This window comes from Hibiscus syriacus, unplaced genomic scaffold, assembly GCF_006381635.1.
Source record: "Hibiscus syriacus cultivar Baekdansim isolate YM2019G1 unplaced genomic scaffold, ASM638163v2 tig00110580_pilon, whole genome shotgun sequence".
NCBI lineage: Eukaryota > Viridiplantae > Streptophyta > Magnoliopsida > Malvales > Malvaceae > Hibiscus > Hibiscus syriacus.
Window position 1 is genome coordinate 1,247,802 of NW_024062791.1, and position 20,765 is coordinate 1,268,566.

Below are 20,765 nucleotides of genomic sequence, written 5' to 3' on the forward strand. Positions count from 1 at the left end.
GGCCTGCGAAAACTGGGAAAACCCAGACATCACTGAGTGTGAAAACTGTACAGGAGGTGTCTGTGTTACGACCATAGGTGATGAGGCTGAACCCGCCAAATATCCAGCATATGAACCCCAAGTCGGATATGCAAACATAGACCCATAATAGCCTCCAGGAGGGGTCATCTGTGACGGTGGCGGCGGCGGGGTCATAAAACTAGGTGAAGGCGGAGGCGGCGGCATCTGGTAATGGAAAGGCGATGTCGGCATCATATATGGCTGCGGCATCATAAATGGTTGAGGTGGCTGCTGTGAAGGTTCTGCTGGTGCAGCTGAGGATGAACCGGAAGCACCTGCTCTCCGCCTACGAGTCGGGGGACGATGGTGCTGTGTCGGATCACGTCTCTGTCGACGTCGCAGAAAGGTCTGCCCTCGTGCATCCTCGGGAAGCAGAAACGGTTTCTCGTTACTGTTGAACCACTCATAATAACCGTCAGCATACATCAAGAAGTCAGTAAAAATGGTCTCTCTACGGGGAAGGCACCGATGTCGATCCTCCCACAACACGACTCACTCATGATGCCTCACCAGCCAATCTGTATCTGTCTTGCCGCATCTATCTAAGTTATGCAACTCGTCCATATTGCGAGGTGCTTTCGAAATTGGTTGAAAAAACCAAACTGTCAGAGCACGCGATCAGTGGAGTGTCACTCGACGGTTGCATAACAGATCAGAGGGACCATCGCCATCCAAACATCTGATGAACTCCTCAACTCAGGTGGGATCACCGCCCTCACATCATCAGTAGAATATGACACTCATTCAAACTAAAACAAGTAATATATAATTTTTATCAAAATAATAATTTAATTATATAACTATAATCTAAAATCGATTTTTAAACATTAAAATTCATACCTGTGTGCCAGCCTTCTGATCGATTAGCACCCTAATTTTTTCTAAATCATCAGGTAGCTCCTGATGATTTTTCCTATCAGTAGACCACCTATTCAAGAAAAAAGAATTATTATACGATGTATAAAATTATTAATATACAAAATCAGTTTTATAATTACCTCAGAAGTAGTGGAAATACGAATGGGTTCTTCACAACGGGATATAAAAAGGGCAATCGATACCATGCCCAAGACTGTAGCAGTAGGAGACATCCGCCGATAGCATTACTCCTGTAGTCAGTGGCTCCACACATCTCCCTGTACAACAAAGTTAAAACTGCCGAGCCCTAACTGAATGATCCGGCGAGACGAAAGTTGCTAAGATGTCGCAACCACATGCAGTGAATTAGGTTGCATGATTTGTCTGGCATCAGCAAACCTCCTATCAACTGCAATATACATTCCCGTGCATACATCTTAACCTCATCCTCAGAGGCGTCTGCGTTCAACTCCCGAAAATTGGCATCTAACCAATTTAACGGTATCCTACCTTCGATAAAACTTTCCGGGATATGTCCTAGATTTTCCCGGTGCAAAGTAGTCCAAGAACCGGAAGCTATCCCTGATAGCACATCTCCATCCACCGGAAGCCCCAGGTGCATAGAAACATCCTCAAGCGTGATCGTGCATTCTCCGTACGGAAGATGGAATGTGTGGGTCTCTGGCCTCCACCGCTCTATTAAGGAAAAAATAAGGTCTGGTTCTATCTTACAGTGACCCTGATATCTACCTATGTAACCAAATTCAGCCTATACTAAATACGGCAAGACACATCTATGTATCACTAACTTAAGATTCCTAATAAAATGATCTAATATACGATCCTTCTTCTAAAAATAAATAATTACAAAAATTAATTATTAATCTAATAATCATGCATTAAATAAATCAACTAATTATTACTAATAATTTAAATTAAATTAAAACGTTAAAATGTTACCGTATCAGCAAAGTGTCGAGATATATGATTTTCATCCAAGCGAAGTAGAATGTCTTCTATTATATATCTGCAAAAAAATTATATTAGTAAAATATTAAATAAAGTAAAATACTTAAATAAATTAAATACATAATATTAAAAATATTGTAAAATATACCTTAAACAGATAGAGTATTTGAGAGAAATTGAGAAAATTTGAGAGAATTTGATGTGATGAAAGTGATTGATGATAGGGGTATTTATAAAGAGGATTGGTGTGTGAATATGTGGGTAATTAAAGGTATAGCGCGACCCCTGTACCGCGCTATACCCCACGTGTTAGATAACCAGGTATATCGCGCCCTCTGATCCGCGCTATACTCCTGGAGGGCACGTTTTACTGCTACGAGTATTATATCGAAAAATATAATCTGACTGGTATTAGATTGCCGATGATTTTTAGAGAAAAACGCCTCTAACCCCACCCCAATCCAACGTCTCACCACTCACGGTTCTCTTCCCCTTCCTCTTCCTCGGTCTCCACCATGAAACCACCTCCGCCACCATTGCTCTACCTCATCTTTCTCCTCTCCGCCACCGTCACCTCCGCCGCCACTGAACCAACGACCCCTACTCCTGCCCCTACTTCCTTCCCAACCTCACCCACCACCAAAGCTCCATCTTCTTCCCCACTAGACCCTAAACAAATGGAAGCACTCCGATCCCTCCACATCCCCACCACAAGAGACCCTTGCGTTCAACCTTCCCCTCGCAATGCCACCATCTGCGACAACTCCAAGCCCGTCCGCCAACTCATTTCGCTCCACCTCTCCAACAGTTCATCCGACCTTTTCCTCTCCTTCAATGCTCTCAAGTCCCTCTCTTCCCTCCGTTCTCTTTCTTTCACTGACTGCCACGTATCACCTGTCCGCTTCCCTTCCGATCTCTCTCTTTCCCTCACTTCCTTCTCCTGCATTCGATCTCTCCGGCGTCTCTCTGGGGTCTGGCTCTCGCACTTCGTTAACCTCACTGATCTCACAGTTTCATACACTCCGGTCAGCGCCAGCGGTGTTTATGTAATCCTCGGGAACATGCAGAAGCTGAAGACACTCACCATTTCACATGCTAATCTTACCGGTTCTATTTCGAGCCACTTGCATCCGAATCTGATCCATATCGATTTATCCAATAACAAGCTCAAAGGGAAGATACCAACTTCCCTCACGCTTCTCGAATATCCTTGAAGAATCTATCTTTGGCTTCCAATTCGTTGTCTGGGTCAATCCCGGATTCCATGTCAGCCGTTACAGGATTGGTTCATGTCGATCTGAGTAATAACCAGTTAAATGGAACTGTTCCCAAGTTTTTGTCAGGGTTGAAAGTGTTGAATCTGGAGGACAATGGGCTTCGTGGAGTTTTACCTATCAATGCTAGTTTCAAAAAGCGATTGGCTGTTTTCAAGGTTGGTGGGAATAGCAATTTGTGTTACAATCATTCTGTTTTATAGCAATTTGTGTTACAATCATTCTGTTTTGTCATCGAAACTGAAACTTGGGGTTGCTTATTGCGATTAGCATGGATTGCCCATGTCACCGCTGCCTTCTAAGGAGTCTTCTGCAGATAGTGAGAGTGACTCAGATTATACCGATGATGGTGAAGCTGATAAAACTAATAAGAAGGACAACCATCATGGGCCAAGTAAGGTTTTTCTTGGTTTAGCAATTGGTATTTCTTCAATAATTTCCCCGTTATTTTCTTGATTCTACTCGCAAAATGGTGCCGCTGGAAAAATACGTCTTTTATTTGGATCTCTAGAATAGGGAAAATTGGTAATTGGAGTTTACATTATTGATATCGATTTTACACTTGATTTATGAAATAAAGGAATCACAGTACTGGTGTGTTATTTTTTGCTGCTCTTTCGGTCATTATTTGTGTGCAATCTGAGATGGATTAGGATCCGCTAATGATGATTAACGGTTGATAAATTTTTCCTGAATAATATGTATTCTTCATCAAGCAACTGGTTCATTGATTGTGATTTATGTATATTCTGCCCATTGTCTCTCTCTTTTATCTTGTTCATTTAATGAAATTGGTAATGCCCGAGTGGAGTTATTGGTGAAAGGTTTTCAAGAATGGAAATCAATGACAGGTGAAAAGGGATAAAATGTAAGCTTTACCCTATACTGAAGAAATTTGTTTCCATACCGTTTCATGTATACTAAACCAATTGTGTGTTCTCTCTCAATAAACTAAACCAACACAAAAAGTACATACGATCCCAAAATAACACCTAAATATATCTGTTCAAGAAAATACTAACAGATGGACAAAAGCAACCAAAATCAGATACCCAAAACTCAGATCGAGACGGTATCTGCTATTTCTAAGAAATATTTTGGGACTTATTAAGGATGACTCCTTCATATTTGACCTGGAACCACTTCATGGAATCCTCCTTAGTAACTCTGTGCTGAATACCGACACGTGACTTGCACCTGCGGCGACGGCCAACACGGTACCCAGCTCGTTCAATAACAACATAGAAGTCCATACCATAGATACCAGTCGAAGGATCATACCTAGAAAGAGCACAAGAGATGTAATTTATGACTTAATAGGCTTTAATGGAATCAAGATTTACTGTAACTGCTAGCAGAATGAAGCTGACAATACAGACATGTTAACTTCGTTACCAGGATAAACGAAGAGAGAATTACCGCATCACTCTCATGCTCAATGGTTTCAAAACAAGGGTTAACCACTAGCTTATTGAATAAGCTAATCCCGGCTTCGAGCACGACTAAACAATTTCAAGCTACACACTTCAACAAGAAAACCGAAGCAATACACATCTTAGGCAATTAACTGTCTCAAATGAAGATTAAGCGGGAAAGCAACCGCGTTCTTAAATCCTAAAACCAGTCCCAACCCCAAAATCAAACATCATTGCAAGATACAAACATGTGTGTTCCTATTGAAGTAGTAGAAGTATTTTAATCATAAAGTTATGATAAAAAACCAACTACTTAAGCCTACTAAAGGATCCAAATCTAGTTTTATTTATTTGGTCGTGTCAACAGTGAATTATCAAGTGTCCACAACGCAGTATCAACATAAGAATCCTCCATTAGAATACATCACAAATTAATAAAGATGTGCCCGAAAAATAAAAAACTTACTTGATGCCGAGATCAATGTGCTCCTGGATGCCGAATCCAAAGCAGCCAGTATCACTGAAGTTCCTCCTCAAAAGCTCATATTCCTTAACCTTCGAGAAGCTGCATAGCCTTCTCTCCCCTCACTGTCACGTAGCAAGCAATCTTCTCATTACGCCTGATTCCGAAAGATCTCACGGTGTACCTAGCTGCTCACATCAAAACCCACATTTTCAATTTTCATTAACCACACATACAAACAAAAGGAAACTCAAAACCAGCATTTGTTTTCTATAAATTTTACCCTTGGAGAAGACAGGGGTTTGACCACTGAGTTGTTCTAAGACCTAAAAGAGAACCAAAATAAAGAGAAATAAACAAAAGGTACAATATTTGGGGGGGGGGGGGGGAATAAGAAGTTTTTTTTCTTTTTGGGTTTTTTGTTACTTGCCTTGGCAGCACGGGTTAGACGATCACCGCTTTCACCGACGGATATATTGAGGACAAGCTTTTGAACTTTAATATCCCTCATTGGGTTCGACAGTTTCTTCTCTGATGCCTTTCATAGTTCCAAAAAAGAAACTTTTAAACCAAGAAGTTACTGAGACACGCATTCACGTAAGATAAAAGATGTAGAAAAGAGGAAGATGTACCATGGCGAATAGACGGAGGTTGAAGGCAGTGGCGGCGGTGGCAGAGTGCAAAGAGGCAGCTGCTTGAAAATTTGGGGAGTTTTAAAAGAGAAGAGTTTAGGGCTAGGGTTTTTTATATGCTTAAATTTACTAGCTTGCCCTCTCGCTCCAATTTGTAAACAGGGAAATCAACCAATGTGATACCGTTACTAAAACCAAAATATGATAGTGATTTTATAATAATATGAGATAATGGGTATAATTTTATCCTTAACAATATTTATAAATATGAGATAATGAGTATAATATTATCCTTAATAATATTTTTAAAAATAAATTTCAATTTTTTATCCTGGTTAATATCACGTGTAATAGAGCTTTTATTTTGTTTTTTCTTTTGCAGCCAGAAAATTCTGGATTTATACCTATCCAAAATCTCAAATAAATAATTTTTCCGCACTAAAACTAAAGACGACGATTTACTGTTTTTTCCGATTGATTGCTTGTTAATATATCACATCTTTCAAAACTAATAAGAACAAAATTAATCGGATCCCTGAAGGGTTTTGCCAAATAGTCAATGCTACGAGCATAATCTTGGCCTTGGGCACAAAAAATCGTTACATTTTCTCTACTCCATATCGAAAATCGAAGGAATGACCAAACGGCACAAGGCATCAGACTGATCTGTTCGACCTTCATTCCTCTTTCGGCTGGGTTACAGCAATGCCCAACAAGCCATATTCCCTGTGGAACTTGCCAGTCAGTTTCATCAAAGGCTTAAGAAAAATGCTAGCCATCAGCTCCGCGATACAGCTTCAATGAAATGGTTGGAACATAATGACAGGCTGACAACGGTAGCAAGAGTAATAACATTACTTTGAATAACCAGTAATAACACGCAATTTGAAGTCGGCCACCAAAATAAACAAAAACATAACGAAAGCGCATAACCAACCACCCCCTTGTCTTCCAGACATTTCTATGAGGGACCTTCCTAGTAACAAATACACTAAACTTTTCCTCCACTAGCACATTTGTGGTCTGTTGTCTACCTTAGTCTAATCTTTTTTACTATCAAACGTGTTACATGTACATAACAGAAAAATGTTTTTTGACGAAAAGCAAAACTCATATAACAAAAGGGCAAGAGAGGTAGAATTCAAGTAAAACGATGAAGTGATGATAGCCATTCAGCTGCCAGATACTGCATGCGGCAGGGGAGAGTAGAAAATGATAGAAGCTAGACAGGCCCTCAATCAAGGTAATCCAGAGATGGTACTTCCTTTGTGTCACGGCATCATCTAGGCCAGATCAAATCTTATATCACTTCCAAAGTTTTATGTTCCAGCAGGATGCATTAAATGTTGTAGCCCCATTTTCCGTTTCACATGATCCGGAATCAACTTATTAATAAGCTCCGGCGAAGCCCCAGATAACTGTAACCAAAAGAATGTGCATGTAACCTTATGAAACAAAACCTCAGACAGAAAATAATCCAACCTAAAGTATTTCATGAAGATATATCTTTGTACAAATTCAAAGGTATATGAGAATGAAGCTTAGTGCAGAAACATACTTCCTGTTTAAAGTTGAACAGTTGTGGTAAGGGTCGTCCATTTTGTAGCCGAGCATTAGGTTCTCGAAGCTCATCAAAGAAGGGATGTGCACATGCTTCAAGCTGTAATAGAAAAGAGCATATAACAATGACATGAGGTTAGGGTGGCTATCACTAAATTTATTTTTTGGGAGCCAAACGCTATAGAGAGTTGTGCACATTTCTTATGTCTAAAATGGAAATACAGTCGATCAAAGTAGTAGACACTAGCAACTTACAGCTGTACAGCGAAGACTTGGTGAGTATTGCAGGAGTCGTGAAGCAAGATCAATTGCTTCAGGAGGCAGCCTTTTGTGAAAAACCTAAATCCATGAGCAAAAATATCCACAAGGCATTAAGAAAAAAAATTGTGCCTTCAAAGACAATTTTTTTTTTTTTGATAAGAATTTCAGGCCTCGTTAAAAACCCCCTTCTTGATTAATGGAGCTTGTAGGGAAGCTCCTTAATCAGCGGAAGGAGGAAAAGAGTGCCTTAAGATTTTATTGAACAATAAAATACATAAGATACAACCAACAATACAACCAACAAAACACCCCAACAGAACCAAAAAAAGGTGGAAACACCCATAAAACACCCAAACTAAAAACACAGAATCAACGAAAACAACACTAGTAATCCCCTTACAAAACCCAGAAAATCAAGAAACAACCCTAAACAACCATCAACAACTTTACTAACTCAGCCTATGCCTTCTTTAGCTAAGGCATCAGCCTCTAAATTAGTTGTCCTATTAACCCGTCTAACAACACCTTCAAAAAGCATTAAGCCTATGAACAATATCTTTAATCAATAAGGCATATCCAACAGGACATAATTCATCCCCCTTAATCCAATCCACAACCACCTTACTATCACTCTCTAAAATCAGACGGTCCTTGATCCTCTGTCGATAATTTGCAAAGAAAGATAACCCCATAAGAATAGCCTTTAACTCCATCAACGTAGGAGGTCCCGGACCAGCAGATTCCTTGAAATAGCCTATAGTAAAACCTGAGTAATCTTTTAAAACTCCTCCTAACCCGCTTTTCTTCCAATCCCTTGTAGTGGCAGCATCAACATTTAATTTAACAAAACCCAAAAGAGGAGGAGACCAAAGTAAAGTAGGTGGAATCTGATTAGACCTGAGAGAAACTAAGTCCCCAAGTGAAGGATCATAAATGAGTGAGTCCTTAGGAATAGACACTTCTTTATACTTTGCTAAGAACCAAGAAGCAAACCTAAACCTTGCTAAAAATAAGAATTCTGCCTTATCAACCTTTCTCCCTTCGAACACCACGAAATTCCTCATTTTCCAGGTGGTCTAAACCCTTGGAATAAAAGGCCAAATCATAGAATTGGACTTTAGACCATCCCAAGCTAGAAAAAAGCTTTTAGCATCCGCTGGTAGAACGGAACAAATCCTCCAAAAACTTAAGAACTTATTCCAAAGGGACTACACCACCGAACAAGAGAAAAACAAATGAGAGGGAGACTCATCCGACATCTTGCATAGGGGACACAACACATCTTCAATTCCTTGCACCTCTTTTGACAAGTTCAGTCCTAACAGCCAGCTTCCCATGAGCGATTTCCAAAGAAAACACTCTACTCTTGGAGGCAGTAGACCCTCCAAATAATCTTCTTCCAGAAAAAGACCTCCTCCGATCCCAAAGTCCCCGATGAACATAGATTAACAACTGATCTAACAGTAAAAGCCCCATCCCCAGTACCTTTCCAGATCACACGATCAGGAAATTCCGGAGAGTGAAAAATTTGTAATGATAGCCAACAAGTTAGACCATTGTTCAAGCTCCCAGTCATGAAGATTTCTTCTAAACTTGACATCCCAAGTCCAAACGTTAGAGATATACTCCCCAAATTCAGATAATTTTCCAAACTGACTTATGGAAATGGAAAATAGTCTTGGGAAAATGACATCAAGTGGATGATCCATAGCCCAAAGATCTTGCCAAAACCGAATAGATTTACTATCACCAACATGAAAACTACACATGCTTCTAAATTTAGTGCCAAAGAAGTCTTCTTTAAAATAATTATTTAGCAGTGATCTCCAAATCCAGGATACCTTAGATGGAAACTTACTGTCAAGAATTAAAACTGAAGAATCGAGTCTATATTTAGCACAAACAACTTCCCTCCAAACTGAGTCCCTATCATTGGCAAACCTCGAAGTCCATTTCCCCAAAAGCGCTCTATTCATCAAGTTAAGATTAAAAACTCCTAAGCCCCCTTCACTCTTCGGCTTGCTAACATTGGACCAGCTAACCTAGTGAATTTTTCTAATGCCATTTCCCCCTCCCCATAGGAAATTAGACATAATAGAGTTAAGGGTTTTAAGAACCGAAGCTGAAATTTTAAATATGAACAGATAATATGTAGGAAGCGAACAAAAAACCGCCTTAATTAATACTAGTCTCCTTGCTAAAGAAAGAGATGTTGCCTTCCACTCAGTTAGCTTGTTAAAAAAATTATTAATGACAGGTTCCCAAATAGCTGCATAATTTCTAGTAGCACCAAGGGGAAGCCCTAGATATTCAGAAGGAAATCTGTCAATTGAACATCCAATAGAAGTAGCCCATTCCAGTAGTTCCTCGTTAACATTAACACCAAACAATTTAATCTTCTTCAAATTCAGCTGTAGACTAGAAACCACTTGAAAAACTCGAAGCACCCTTTTGACATTCAGAATTTTCATTTTCGAGGCACCAGAAAATATAATTAAATCATCAGCAAACTGTAAATGGGACACATTTACAGACCCCTGTTCTCTGCCAATCACCATTCCAGAAAATAAACTCTGTGACATGGCCCTTCGAATCAGTAGATTAAGTAGCTCCCCTACTAAGTTAAACATCAAAGGAGACAAAGAACAACCCTGTCGAAGACCTTTAGTCATTGAGAATTCCTCAGAAGGAACTCCATTTACAAGAACCGAAACAGAAGCTGTGGTTACACACTACTCAATCCAGCCTCTCCACCTGGAATCAAAGCCCATTTTCTCCATTATTTTAAATAAAATAGACCACTCAACAGAATCGTAAGCTTTCTTGAAATCAACCTTGAATACATAGCCCTTAAGTCCATTTTTCCAGAACATGTCTACCTGGTATGAAGGCAAACTGAGTTGGACTAATGATGTCTGAAATGCAACCCCTCAATCTCCTCGACAAACACTTATAAATGATCTTATACAACCCACCAACTAGGCTAATTGGCCTAAAGTCATCTAGACCGCCAATGTTAGAAACCTTTGGAATGAGAGTGATAAATGTATGATTAACCCCATGTTCCCAATCTTTCCCCAAATAAAAATCCTGAAAAAATTTCATAATATCAACTTTGAGGACATGCCAAAACCTTTTGAAGAAGCCCATATTTAGACCATCTGGTCTCGGCGCTTTATTACTATCACAAGATTGTATAGTCTCCCAAACTTCCTCCTCTGAAAATTCATTCTCTAAACATAGATTCTGCTCAACTAAAATACTAGGAAAATTCAACCTTATCTCTTCAACCTCTAAAGTCGAATGCTCATTAAAAATCTTAAAGAAGTGGTCTCTAATAGTGGTCTTAATGACAGACGGTTCTTGAATGACATTACCCCCAATATTCAAAGCATTCAAAGCATTCCTCCTCTTTCTAATCGAACCACAATTATGGAAGAATCTTGTATTTCTATCCCCATCTTCTATCCATTTTGATCTGGAATTTTGAAACCAGATTTGCTCCTCTATTTTATAGTCTCCACAGTTCTGTTCTTGCTGAAATTAACTTTGCTGCTATTCCACTGTTAGCACCATCCTGCACTTGTTGGATTTCCAGTTCTAGACTGTGGATCCTCGATTCTAAGGCTGAAATACTAGCCCCTGGAAATTGGTCCTTCTTGCCCGCCCAATTCTTGATAGCAGTTTTTGTATTTCTCATAATACTATAAATTCCAGCCTTCCTCTGCTGATTCTTCCTTTTTTGAATTGAAGATCTGCCAAATCCTCAAACCCAACTTCTTCCATGAGATAGTTAAAAAGTTTAAAAGGCTTTTTACCCCAATTGACACCTCCATTCTCCAACAGTAGAGCATTATGGTCTGAAAGAGATCTAGGCAGTAAGGTTTGCACCAAATCAGGAAATGCAACAAGGAATTGGCCATCAACAAAAAACCGGTCCAATCTAACATGAGTAGGGGTATCTTGATTATTGCACCAAGTAAACCTTCCTCCATTTAAGGGTAGATCAATTAAGCCTGTTTGCAGCATCAAAAGATTAAATATCCTCATTGAATTCCTGTTCTGAGTTCTTCCAATCTTCTCTTCATCATGTAGATATACATTAAAGTCCCCCCTACACAAATAAGAGCCCTCTGACCACTAATGAACAAGCTCAACTCTTCAAAAACTAATGAACAAACTCAACTCTTCAAAAAAAAACTATCTTTCTCCTCCTCAACTGAAGGGCCATAAACATTAATGAAAATACAACTGAAATTATTGACTCGAAATTTCCCAGATAAGACAATGAATCTTCTATAAATAAAACGATTTTCTAATTCGAAAATTTTATCATCCCAACAACTCATTAAACCCCCTGATGAGCCAACCGATGGAGTTTCAAGGACACTTTTAAAATTACTAAACCCTTTTCTTCTAAGCAGAGATCTGGGAATCTTCTCCATTTTCGTTTCTTGCAGCCAAAGAAACTGTGGGTGATTTTTATCAATTAACCTCTGAATAGCCCTCTGCTTTTCTTTTCTCCTCAAACCTCTAACATTCCATGAAGCAATCGTAAAATTAATCTTCATCATCAAAGATAATTTATAAACTCAAAGAGAACAAAAAGCAAACCTTATGCCATGGGTGAGCTTTAATCTGTGGAAACCTAAAATCTGTGTAATTAGGATTCATGCAACGAATTTCTTCCCTAGTGGGTGTACCTAGGACCTACAGGAAAAGATGTAAGAAGCAAACCCGTGATACAGAGAAAAGTAAATCCAAGAATCAGTAAACAAATCATACCTTGATAATCTCTACAAGCTGGTCCACAGCATTTTCCCCAAGAAACAATGGCTACAGACGAAAAAGAAAAGCTATCAATGAGCAGAGACTAAAATATTGCTAGAGAATTTCAAAAAGATCAAAATCAGAGGAAAAAAAGGGGCAAACGCTAACCTGGCCCAGCAAAAGTTCAGCAAGAACACAACCGGCTGACCAGATATCAATTGAGTTTGTGTATTCCGTGGCACCAAATAAAAGTTCTGGTGCCCGATAGAAACGCGAACATATGTATGAAATGTTAGCTTCACCTCTGACCTGATCACATGTAAATTAATAGTACAAGTGAAGTATTTACACGTAGAAAAAGGACAAGCAAAAGAGGATCATTAACATGTTAATACTTCTATTTGATCTAATCCACAACTTCAAAACAGTAGTGCAGACTGCAGACTCAAAATGTGTCACAATAAAATCCCACTCAATCCCCACCCCACAATCCTTTTCTTCTTTAGCCCTTCACACCTACAAAGAGGCCATAAAAGACAGGTAAACTGGTAAAGTTAACAAGGGAGAAGTGCCCATTTGAGAAGGATCAGGCTAGAAAAGATTCAAGGTCAGCTAAAATTTCAGGTATAAAGCATTTATAGAGATGTAAAAGAAGGGCAAAGGTTACACGAGCTTTAGCAGAACAACAGTAAGGAGTCATAAACGTGTGTTATCAGAATGTTGATTCTGCAAGCTAGAACAAGAGAAATACCTTGCACTTTTCACAAATAGTAGATGATAACATATGAGATAAATCCCTTTAGAAGTTGCAATTGAGTAGAACATTCAAAAAAAAAAAAAAAGCAAAACTCCAGTTTTAGAAACTTATGAACCCAATAAAAGTGTTTCACTTGGAAAAACTAAACCGTCAACTTACAAGCACTTGGAATATTAGTACAAAGGGGTCAACTTACAAGCACTTTTGCACTTCCGAAATCGCAAATCTTAACCTGGTGTGTCAAAGTATCAACCTGTACAAAACCAACAATTATCTCTCAGAAACATTGTCGGGACATTGTACCAAGATTTCATCAGTAAGAAAAGCATACCAAAACATTTTGAGGCTTCAAATCCCTATGGCAAACTCCCACAGCATTATGGAGGTAGGCAAGCCCCCTAAATATCTGTAAAAACTTCCTCTAATTAGCATAAAGAAGAACATAACATAAGAAATCAAGCATGTAAAAGAGTACCATGCACACCTGGTATGTGTAAAGTTTCACATAGATGAGTGGCATTCTCTGATTTGCAATGCTGTAATGCTTCAAAGCTCTATACTTGCTCTCCGGTACGTAATCCATAACCAAGTTAAGGTAAAGCTCATTTTTACTAGTGGTGGAAAAGAAACAATGTTTCAAGGAAATCACATTCGGATGATCAAGTAAGCGCATCAATTGCAGTTCCCGATTCTTATATCTTCTGTCTTGCAAAACTTTCTTTATAGCCACGGTCTCTCCAGTTTCCAAGCATTTTGCTTGATAACAGATGGATCAGTATGTGAACACCAAGAAGGTAAAACCAAGTGTGACTACGTTTCAGTACCTGGAAAACAATTCCAAAGGATCCTGTCCCCACTACATGCTCCGCCGTATAACTTATAGTCTACAATAATCAAAACATCTAAAAACATGAAATTCCAAGTAAAAGAGTCTGATTATCATTCCTAAAGTTCATCTTAAACGGATAGTATTGATAGCTAAAGCTGAATTTGAACAGAGATAAAACTGGGTAACCCAAGAAGTGACATACCTGTTTTGGTTCACCGTTTTTGCCTCCAATAGTTGTGGAAATTATGTGACCGGTGACCGCATCCTTCCCATCGACGACAGGGGCAGACATTTCTTGGTAAATTACGAAATTTATTGTCAGTAAAAAATAGCGAAAAGGGACTTCGTAAGAGCGAGCATATAAACTGGAGATCCTCCAACTGAAGAGAAGATATAACACACTAACAGATCCAAAACAATAAGACAAAATTTTACATCATCCAGGGTTTGACGATTAGCTCAACCAACAAGATCGCCGCAAAATAAGACGAATATACAACAAAAGATTTTCGTTTCATAAACGTATATGAAAAATAACTAATTAAAAAATGCAAATCTCGTAAGGAAATCCCACCAACACCCAAAAAAAACAGAACAACCAGAAAAAAAAAATTCCATCAGACTTTCAGAAGAGAACAAAAGTGGAAACAATAAAAAAGAAAATTTTCACCCAAAAAACTTAAAATCACCGAATTCCAATGTAGAGGGGAAAATAAGGGGGGAAAAGAAAAATAAAGCTTACCTTATCGTCAGCCATCCCGAGCAACCGGGAAAAATGATGAAAAGACAATAGAGGAAAGAAAGATCTAAGTGAAGAAAGAGTATCGGAAGATCATGGTAGTGGCGATCGAAGAGAAAAATGGGAAGAAGAATAAGTAGAAGAAGAAAGAAGAGGGAGGAGGACCCAGGGGAGACACACCAAACTAGTGCCCATGTACTTCCACCTCCTCTTTCTTCTATTTTCTTTCTTTCTTTATTATTATTTTTAAATCATTTTATTTATATTTATTTCCTTTTTATTCCCTCTGTTACTTTCCGTACTCTTCGCGCCTATTTTTATTCGTAGACTTCCCAAACTGCCCTTTAAATCCTTTACCTAATTGTTATTCGTAGGCAGTAAATGAGAAGAGACATATCGCGAGCTATTTGATATCAATTCAGTCAAAGTAAATATTCAAATTAAATAGACTCAAATCGAGCTTAAATTCGGCTTGAATTCTTAAAGAGTCGAAGTATGCTACTTAATACTCGACTCAAAAAGCTCATGAGCTACTCAGAAAAAAATAATACAATAAAAATTTTAGATTTTTGAAATTAAATTAATAACAATACCATTTGTATGTTATTTTCAAAAAGAAAAGCACTATGGACTTCATGTATTTAAGGTTCGGGTTTGAATTTGAGTCGAACTTCAATGTTTAATTTCGAGTGAAACTTGAAAATTTTAAGCTCACGAGTTTTCGAGTCCAGTCGAGCTTCACTTATTTATTTCGAGTTCGAATCAAACTTAAAAATTATAAACTATCAAGTTTTCAAATTGAATCGAATTTAACTTTATATTTTTTTGAATCGAGTCAAACTCAATTTTATATTTTTAAAATCGAGTTGAACTCAACACTATTTAATCTCGAGTCGTTTACAACTCTAATTATTAGGCGACCTTTCTTGTTTCGATAATGATTGGACCTTTTTCTATCATTCTCCCCCTTCCGTTTGTATCCGTTACCGTTACTTCTATTTTTTTAAAAGACCGTTATCGTTACTTGTTTTTGGTTTGAGTTGTGGTGTGTGGGATTTGATGGGTTTAATGAAATCTTATCCATTGGTCAGGTCATTGTTATATCTGTTGTTGATGTAAACAATTCAATATTTAATTTGTTAAAAGGAAAACGATTTTTGGGTAAAAATAAAATACGTGATCTTGATTTAATTTGTTGGATTAATTAAAAATAAATACTATTTCTGAAGTCTGAATAACCCAATGAAAAAACACTTGATTCTAATGAAAGCAAGCAAGACAAATGGATTGGATTAAACCTGAATAACCCAAGTTAAATATTTAACAGATCATGGGAGAGAGATTCAGCTGAAGTCTCTCAGCGATGAAAAAAGAAACACATGAAACTCCACTTCATTCTTCAGGCTGTGATCATCGTCTTTCGGGAATGTATGCTTTTTCCTTGCAGCACTTGGATGATGACAGTTTTATGATGGTGGGAAGAAACGGTTGAGGTTGAATGGGAGTGTGTAAAACTCTTCCTTCCGGCTATCTCCTTTGAATGTCTGGAATTTAACCCACCATGGCATTCCTCTATCTCTTCCACTGTCTTTGGTGTCAAGTGTGTTGTCTAGGAATACGGAGACGATTAACTCCCCGGTTGGTGATGAAAAGAATATGCTGTTAAGGAAATCATTGAACTGCATGCAAAAGAAAAAACAAGTTAAGAAAATCATTGAATATGGCCAAGGAACACATTGGCGTCATTTTAACTCACCCAGCCACCCCTGGTATGAGCTGGACCATGAAGAGCCTCGGCAGTGTATTCTCTGAAGTCTGAAATACTCAGGAACAGGTAAACCTAAGAACAGGGCAACGCCCACAATAAAGAGATTCCTCGTGGAGTTCTTGTTCGTAAATTGCAAGAACGGCAGCCCCACCGAAGCTGAAAGCAACCGAAGCCAACAATGAGTAATGGTATTACAAAAAGGAATATTGGTTATACAAGAAAGAACGTTACTGTGATACTTATCAACAAGACCAAACAAAACACAATATACAGCAGCAAATATGGTAAAAGGTATTGATGCAAACAAAGCTCCAAATTTTCCTGCAGATGGTAAACAAGTCAAAAGAAGAACCTATTACAGACACATTCCAGACTCAAGAGAATTGTCTATTTTAAGTAAATTCTCATAACTCACCTAATATTGAGAAAAATATCAAAAAGCCAGCCGAGATTTGAACGACTCTCCGGCTTCCATCACGAGTGCTTCCAAGGAGCCCCACATTTTCTCTGTTGTTTCTCATGGAATTAGTATAGTAGCATAAGATAATTTTCTGAGACGGAAAGCAACGTTAAGCCGAGACGGTTGAAGCAGTCAGTGTTCCAAATAAAGAACATGAGATGGAGGTGGTGTGGCACTGGCTAGACGTGAGGCGGCCTTGTAAGCTCCGGTTGACTGCCAAAACAAACATTATTTAGCTCTGATTAACTAACAGTTCATTCAATTTATTTTCTAGTTCTAATGAGCAATAACTCAATCAAAGAGACTAAAACAGCAGCCATCATTCCAAATGCATGCCTAGCATCAAAAGTAGGAGCACCCCATTTAAGAGGATAAGGTATCTTTATCCTGATTGAATAAATTTCAGTCAGAAAAAATAACACAATCATGTTCTGGCTCTTAATTTTAAATTGTTTTATGTCCTCTTAGTGTGCATAAAAGTATTCAATAAATGGGGAACAACTTTGGTACCAACCATAGAGCAGAAGAAACGAGGTTGGCCTTGTCGGTTCTGCAATTTAATTAGGTTAACTCTGGACGATGTTTGTATGCACCACTTGCTGTCAAGAGATGAGCATATGCCCATATTACTGTGATCGATATAAGAAGAGCAAACTGCTCCAGTATTGGAAGTTGTTTTAGCTGAAAATTCTTCAAGTACTGTTTTTTGACACAACATTATTAGATAAACGCAACTACGAAAACCAAATCCATTTTGAAACGGATTAAGAATACTTAAAGATAAATTTGGCCTCAGATCGGTAAACAAGTTAGTATCAATCTATACCTGAGAGAAGGCTATAAATAGAATAAGCATTGGAACGCCGATTTCCACACAGCGACCAACCTGATAGAGAGATAACAAGTTAGAACTACATGACAAGACGAGAGGAAATTTTCATTCAAGAATTCAAAATAGCATCATAGTTTTTATGTTATACCACAGGGAAGCCTCTATCAAACAAGCCAAAGCCCACTAGTGCAATGACTGGAACCATACCAAGGGGGCTGAAGAACCTGAAAAGCTAAAAGGTAAATTATGTCAACAGTTCCTCAAATTGTGTTTCCTGAATTTGGACACAAAATCTTCATTCAATATTAAAATTGCACCTGGAGCAAATGGCCCACATCTGACTGTATCCCAGGATAATTTGTATGCTTGATGCTACTATTAATGCACCTTGGACAGCTCTCATAGAGTTTATAAATCTCTTCAAAGTGCATACACATAAAAGATCTTCTGATGAACCTACAGCTCACATTCTTTGATCTGAAATGCTACTAGGTGTCCCTTTAGCCTAACTAATAAAGTACCCTGATGTTAGAGTAATGAGATCTAGTAACAAAATATGCCAAAGTTTTGTTTAGGACACATAAGAGGGGGGAGAGAGCACCGCTGCAAATTGCTTATAATTTATTGTACTTATTAGGGTCATCAATAGTCAATACAGCCAAATAGCGTGAGCAAAAACAGGATGACAATTCACTGACGTGACTCATTTGAAGACTTTGGTGCATGCAAGCGATACAAAATCAAACACTAAGTGGGTCACACAAATATTGACTTTAAGTCCTTGATGATTCTCCTTTTGCACAAGAAGCTTGAAGTTAATGAAGAAAAAAATGCAACAGTTACAAAGCCGAAGATTGAGAAGTGTACTAACCTCGTGATTGTCCTCGATACTCATCAAGGAAGTATCGTGAATTATTGATATAATGGGAACCATGAGGGCATAAGACCCTCCAATCACGGCAGGCAACCGAGTCCCAAACAGTGTTTGTTGAAGTGTATTAATCCCTTCTACAAATAGAAGTGTCTGCACCACTCTTACTTTATCATCCTATACCATCAAAAGAGGGGAAATCATGTTTAAAACAGTAACCAACAATAAAAATTCATGTTAAACATACATATTTTGCTTTGTGGGTGGATGAAAAAAAAAAAGGAAATCTGAAGAAATAAAACTAAATATTGATCGGGTGCGAAATATTGGACTATTTAAAAAATATATAAATATTTATTAGACATTTAAACTCAAAATTCAACACGAACCAAGCGACATTAGTGATTAAGAGATTGTTGTTATTCTTGAGGTCTCGAGTTAGAACATTGCACATGGGTATGAGCGTTTATTGTCAAATAGTTAAGAGTATTTGTATAAATATTATCTTATTCACCCTAGATTTTAAAAAAATCTCAAAATTCACAAGATAACACAATTTATCTAATATTTAAACTTGCAATGACTTAAATTGTTATTACACCTAAATTGTTATTAAATATTTAATAAATTTTATATTTCTTAATTTATTTTTACCGGAATCAAAATACCATTAAATCAAAATTATATATAATATTCAAATTTTAACAGTACCAAAACCCCCTTGGGCCCTCAAAGCTCCCTTGAGCCCTCAAAGCTCCACCCCTACCGAAGAACATTCAAAGGGTAGAAAAGAAGAGAAACAGTGAAAAATATTATTATTAAGGAAATCTCCAACATTCATCTATATTTTTCAGCATCTCTATCTCTACTCTAAAGATGAAACAATAATTCATCTCCAGTATTATCTCTACATTACCATCAACTCTACTTTATTCACAATATTTAACTATTAGTATGTTTATTTATCTAATTTCAATGTATTTTTATCTATCTTGCAATTTAATTTACTTGAATTTATTATATTATGTTTAATTTTTGTTTTATTATGCAGAAATTACATTAAAAAATATGAAAAATAGAATAAGAGAAAATAATGTAACAAAAAACAGAAAAAGAAAATAAAAAAAAATAAAAAATAACAAAAACAAAAATAACAAATAACAAAAAATAACAAAAAATAATAATATGTAGCGCTACAATATTACAACTCCAGATGTAGAGTATGTTTTTCTCTACTCTAACGTTGAAAGTGGAGATGAACTAAAGTTGAAATTCATACTTAAAAGTGAAAATTTTCTTTAATGATGCGCTCGAGTCTAAGCAGAATTGGATGTGGCGTACATCAGTTCCACCCATCAAAGGAACAAGAAAAGAAGGGATCATCACTGCAGTTCCTAAGGCCAAAATGTAATGTTGAAACCTCAAAGCTATAAATAAGCGTTACAAACACAATACAACCCGGAAAATGCAGCAAAAAAAGATTTTTTTTGAAAGGACACACCCCAAGAGGGATTGGAGTCAATGCAGTACTCTAAGCCTTGAAGTTGGTCCATTGGTGGGTGGCTTATTTCTTCAGGTTTTAGAGCTGCCATAGCTTAAACCACCTACTGTTTCGCCTCAAAAACTCAAATGGGTATCCACCAAGTGAATCAAAGAACCGATAGGTAAACTCAAAATTCTAGCTTGAACGTAATGAATCAACAAGAAGAAAACCAAGGGTGGGGATCAAGAATCGGTATGGAAAAGAGAAGAAGAGACAGGCAAAAGATAGACTGAGACAGAGGGTGTGTATACAGATTAGAGACTGGTAAATGAAGTGAGAAAGCAACGACAAATGAGGCACTTTGCCGTCCACTAAAAAGGGGCTATTTTTTCCTATGCTCTTCACTCTTCACTCTGTTCAGTTTACTTACTGTAGAGAGGAGGAGGGCTCTCCTTTTTCACTTTCTTTTTTATTTCATATATAGGCGTGGCGTTTTTCTCGATATATTACTATTTCAATTTATTTTTTTTGTCAAGCACCGTTCAGATTATATTTATCGATCTAATACCCTTTGCAGTAAGACGCGTCCCCTGAAACGCGCTTTAGGCTGATCTGGCACCACGTGGGGTAAGGCGCGCCCTTATGTTGACATGGAATACACGTGTGTAAAGCACGGCCTGTGAGGCATACCTTATGCCACGTAGAGGTATAAAGCGGGGTAGGGGCCGCGCCTTACCTTTAAATCTGATACGCCGTAGAAAGGC

At 37.8% G+C, this 20,765-nt stretch overlaps 1 protein-coding gene and 3 pseudogenes across 1 annotated transcript; 1 reads left to right on the top strand and 3 right to left on the bottom strand.

The window, feature by feature from the left end:
- The first annotated feature begins 2,402 nt into the window (after positions 1–2,402).
- LOC120133452 lies at positions 2,403–3,736 on the top strand (annotated as a pseudogene).
- Positions 3,737–4,177: 441 nt separating this feature from the next.
- Positions 4,178–5,775, bottom strand: LOC120133453 (annotated as a pseudogene).
- A 450-nt stretch (positions 5,776–6,225) lies between these two features.
- Positions 6,226–14,140, bottom strand: LOC120133491 (shaggy-related protein kinase eta-like). Its single transcript, XM_039150064.1, has 11 exons — positions 14,051–14,140; positions 13,834–13,903; positions 13,504–13,775; positions 13,351–13,425; positions 13,216–13,272; positions 12,431–12,571; positions 12,278–12,328; positions 12,107–12,202; positions 7,487–7,570; positions 7,230–7,331; positions 6,226–7,089 (listed from the first exon to the last, which is right to left on the bottom strand). Exons 1-11 carry the CDS (start codon positions 14,138–14,140, stop codon positions 6,991–6,993), a joined length of 1,137 nt encoding a protein of 378 aa, XP_039005995.1. The 3' UTR covers positions 6,226–6,990.
- A 1,702-nt stretch (positions 14,141–15,842) lies between these two features.
- LOC120133439 lies at positions 15,843–20,387 on the bottom strand (annotated as a pseudogene).
- Between the last annotated feature and the right edge of the window lie 378 nt (positions 20,388–20,765).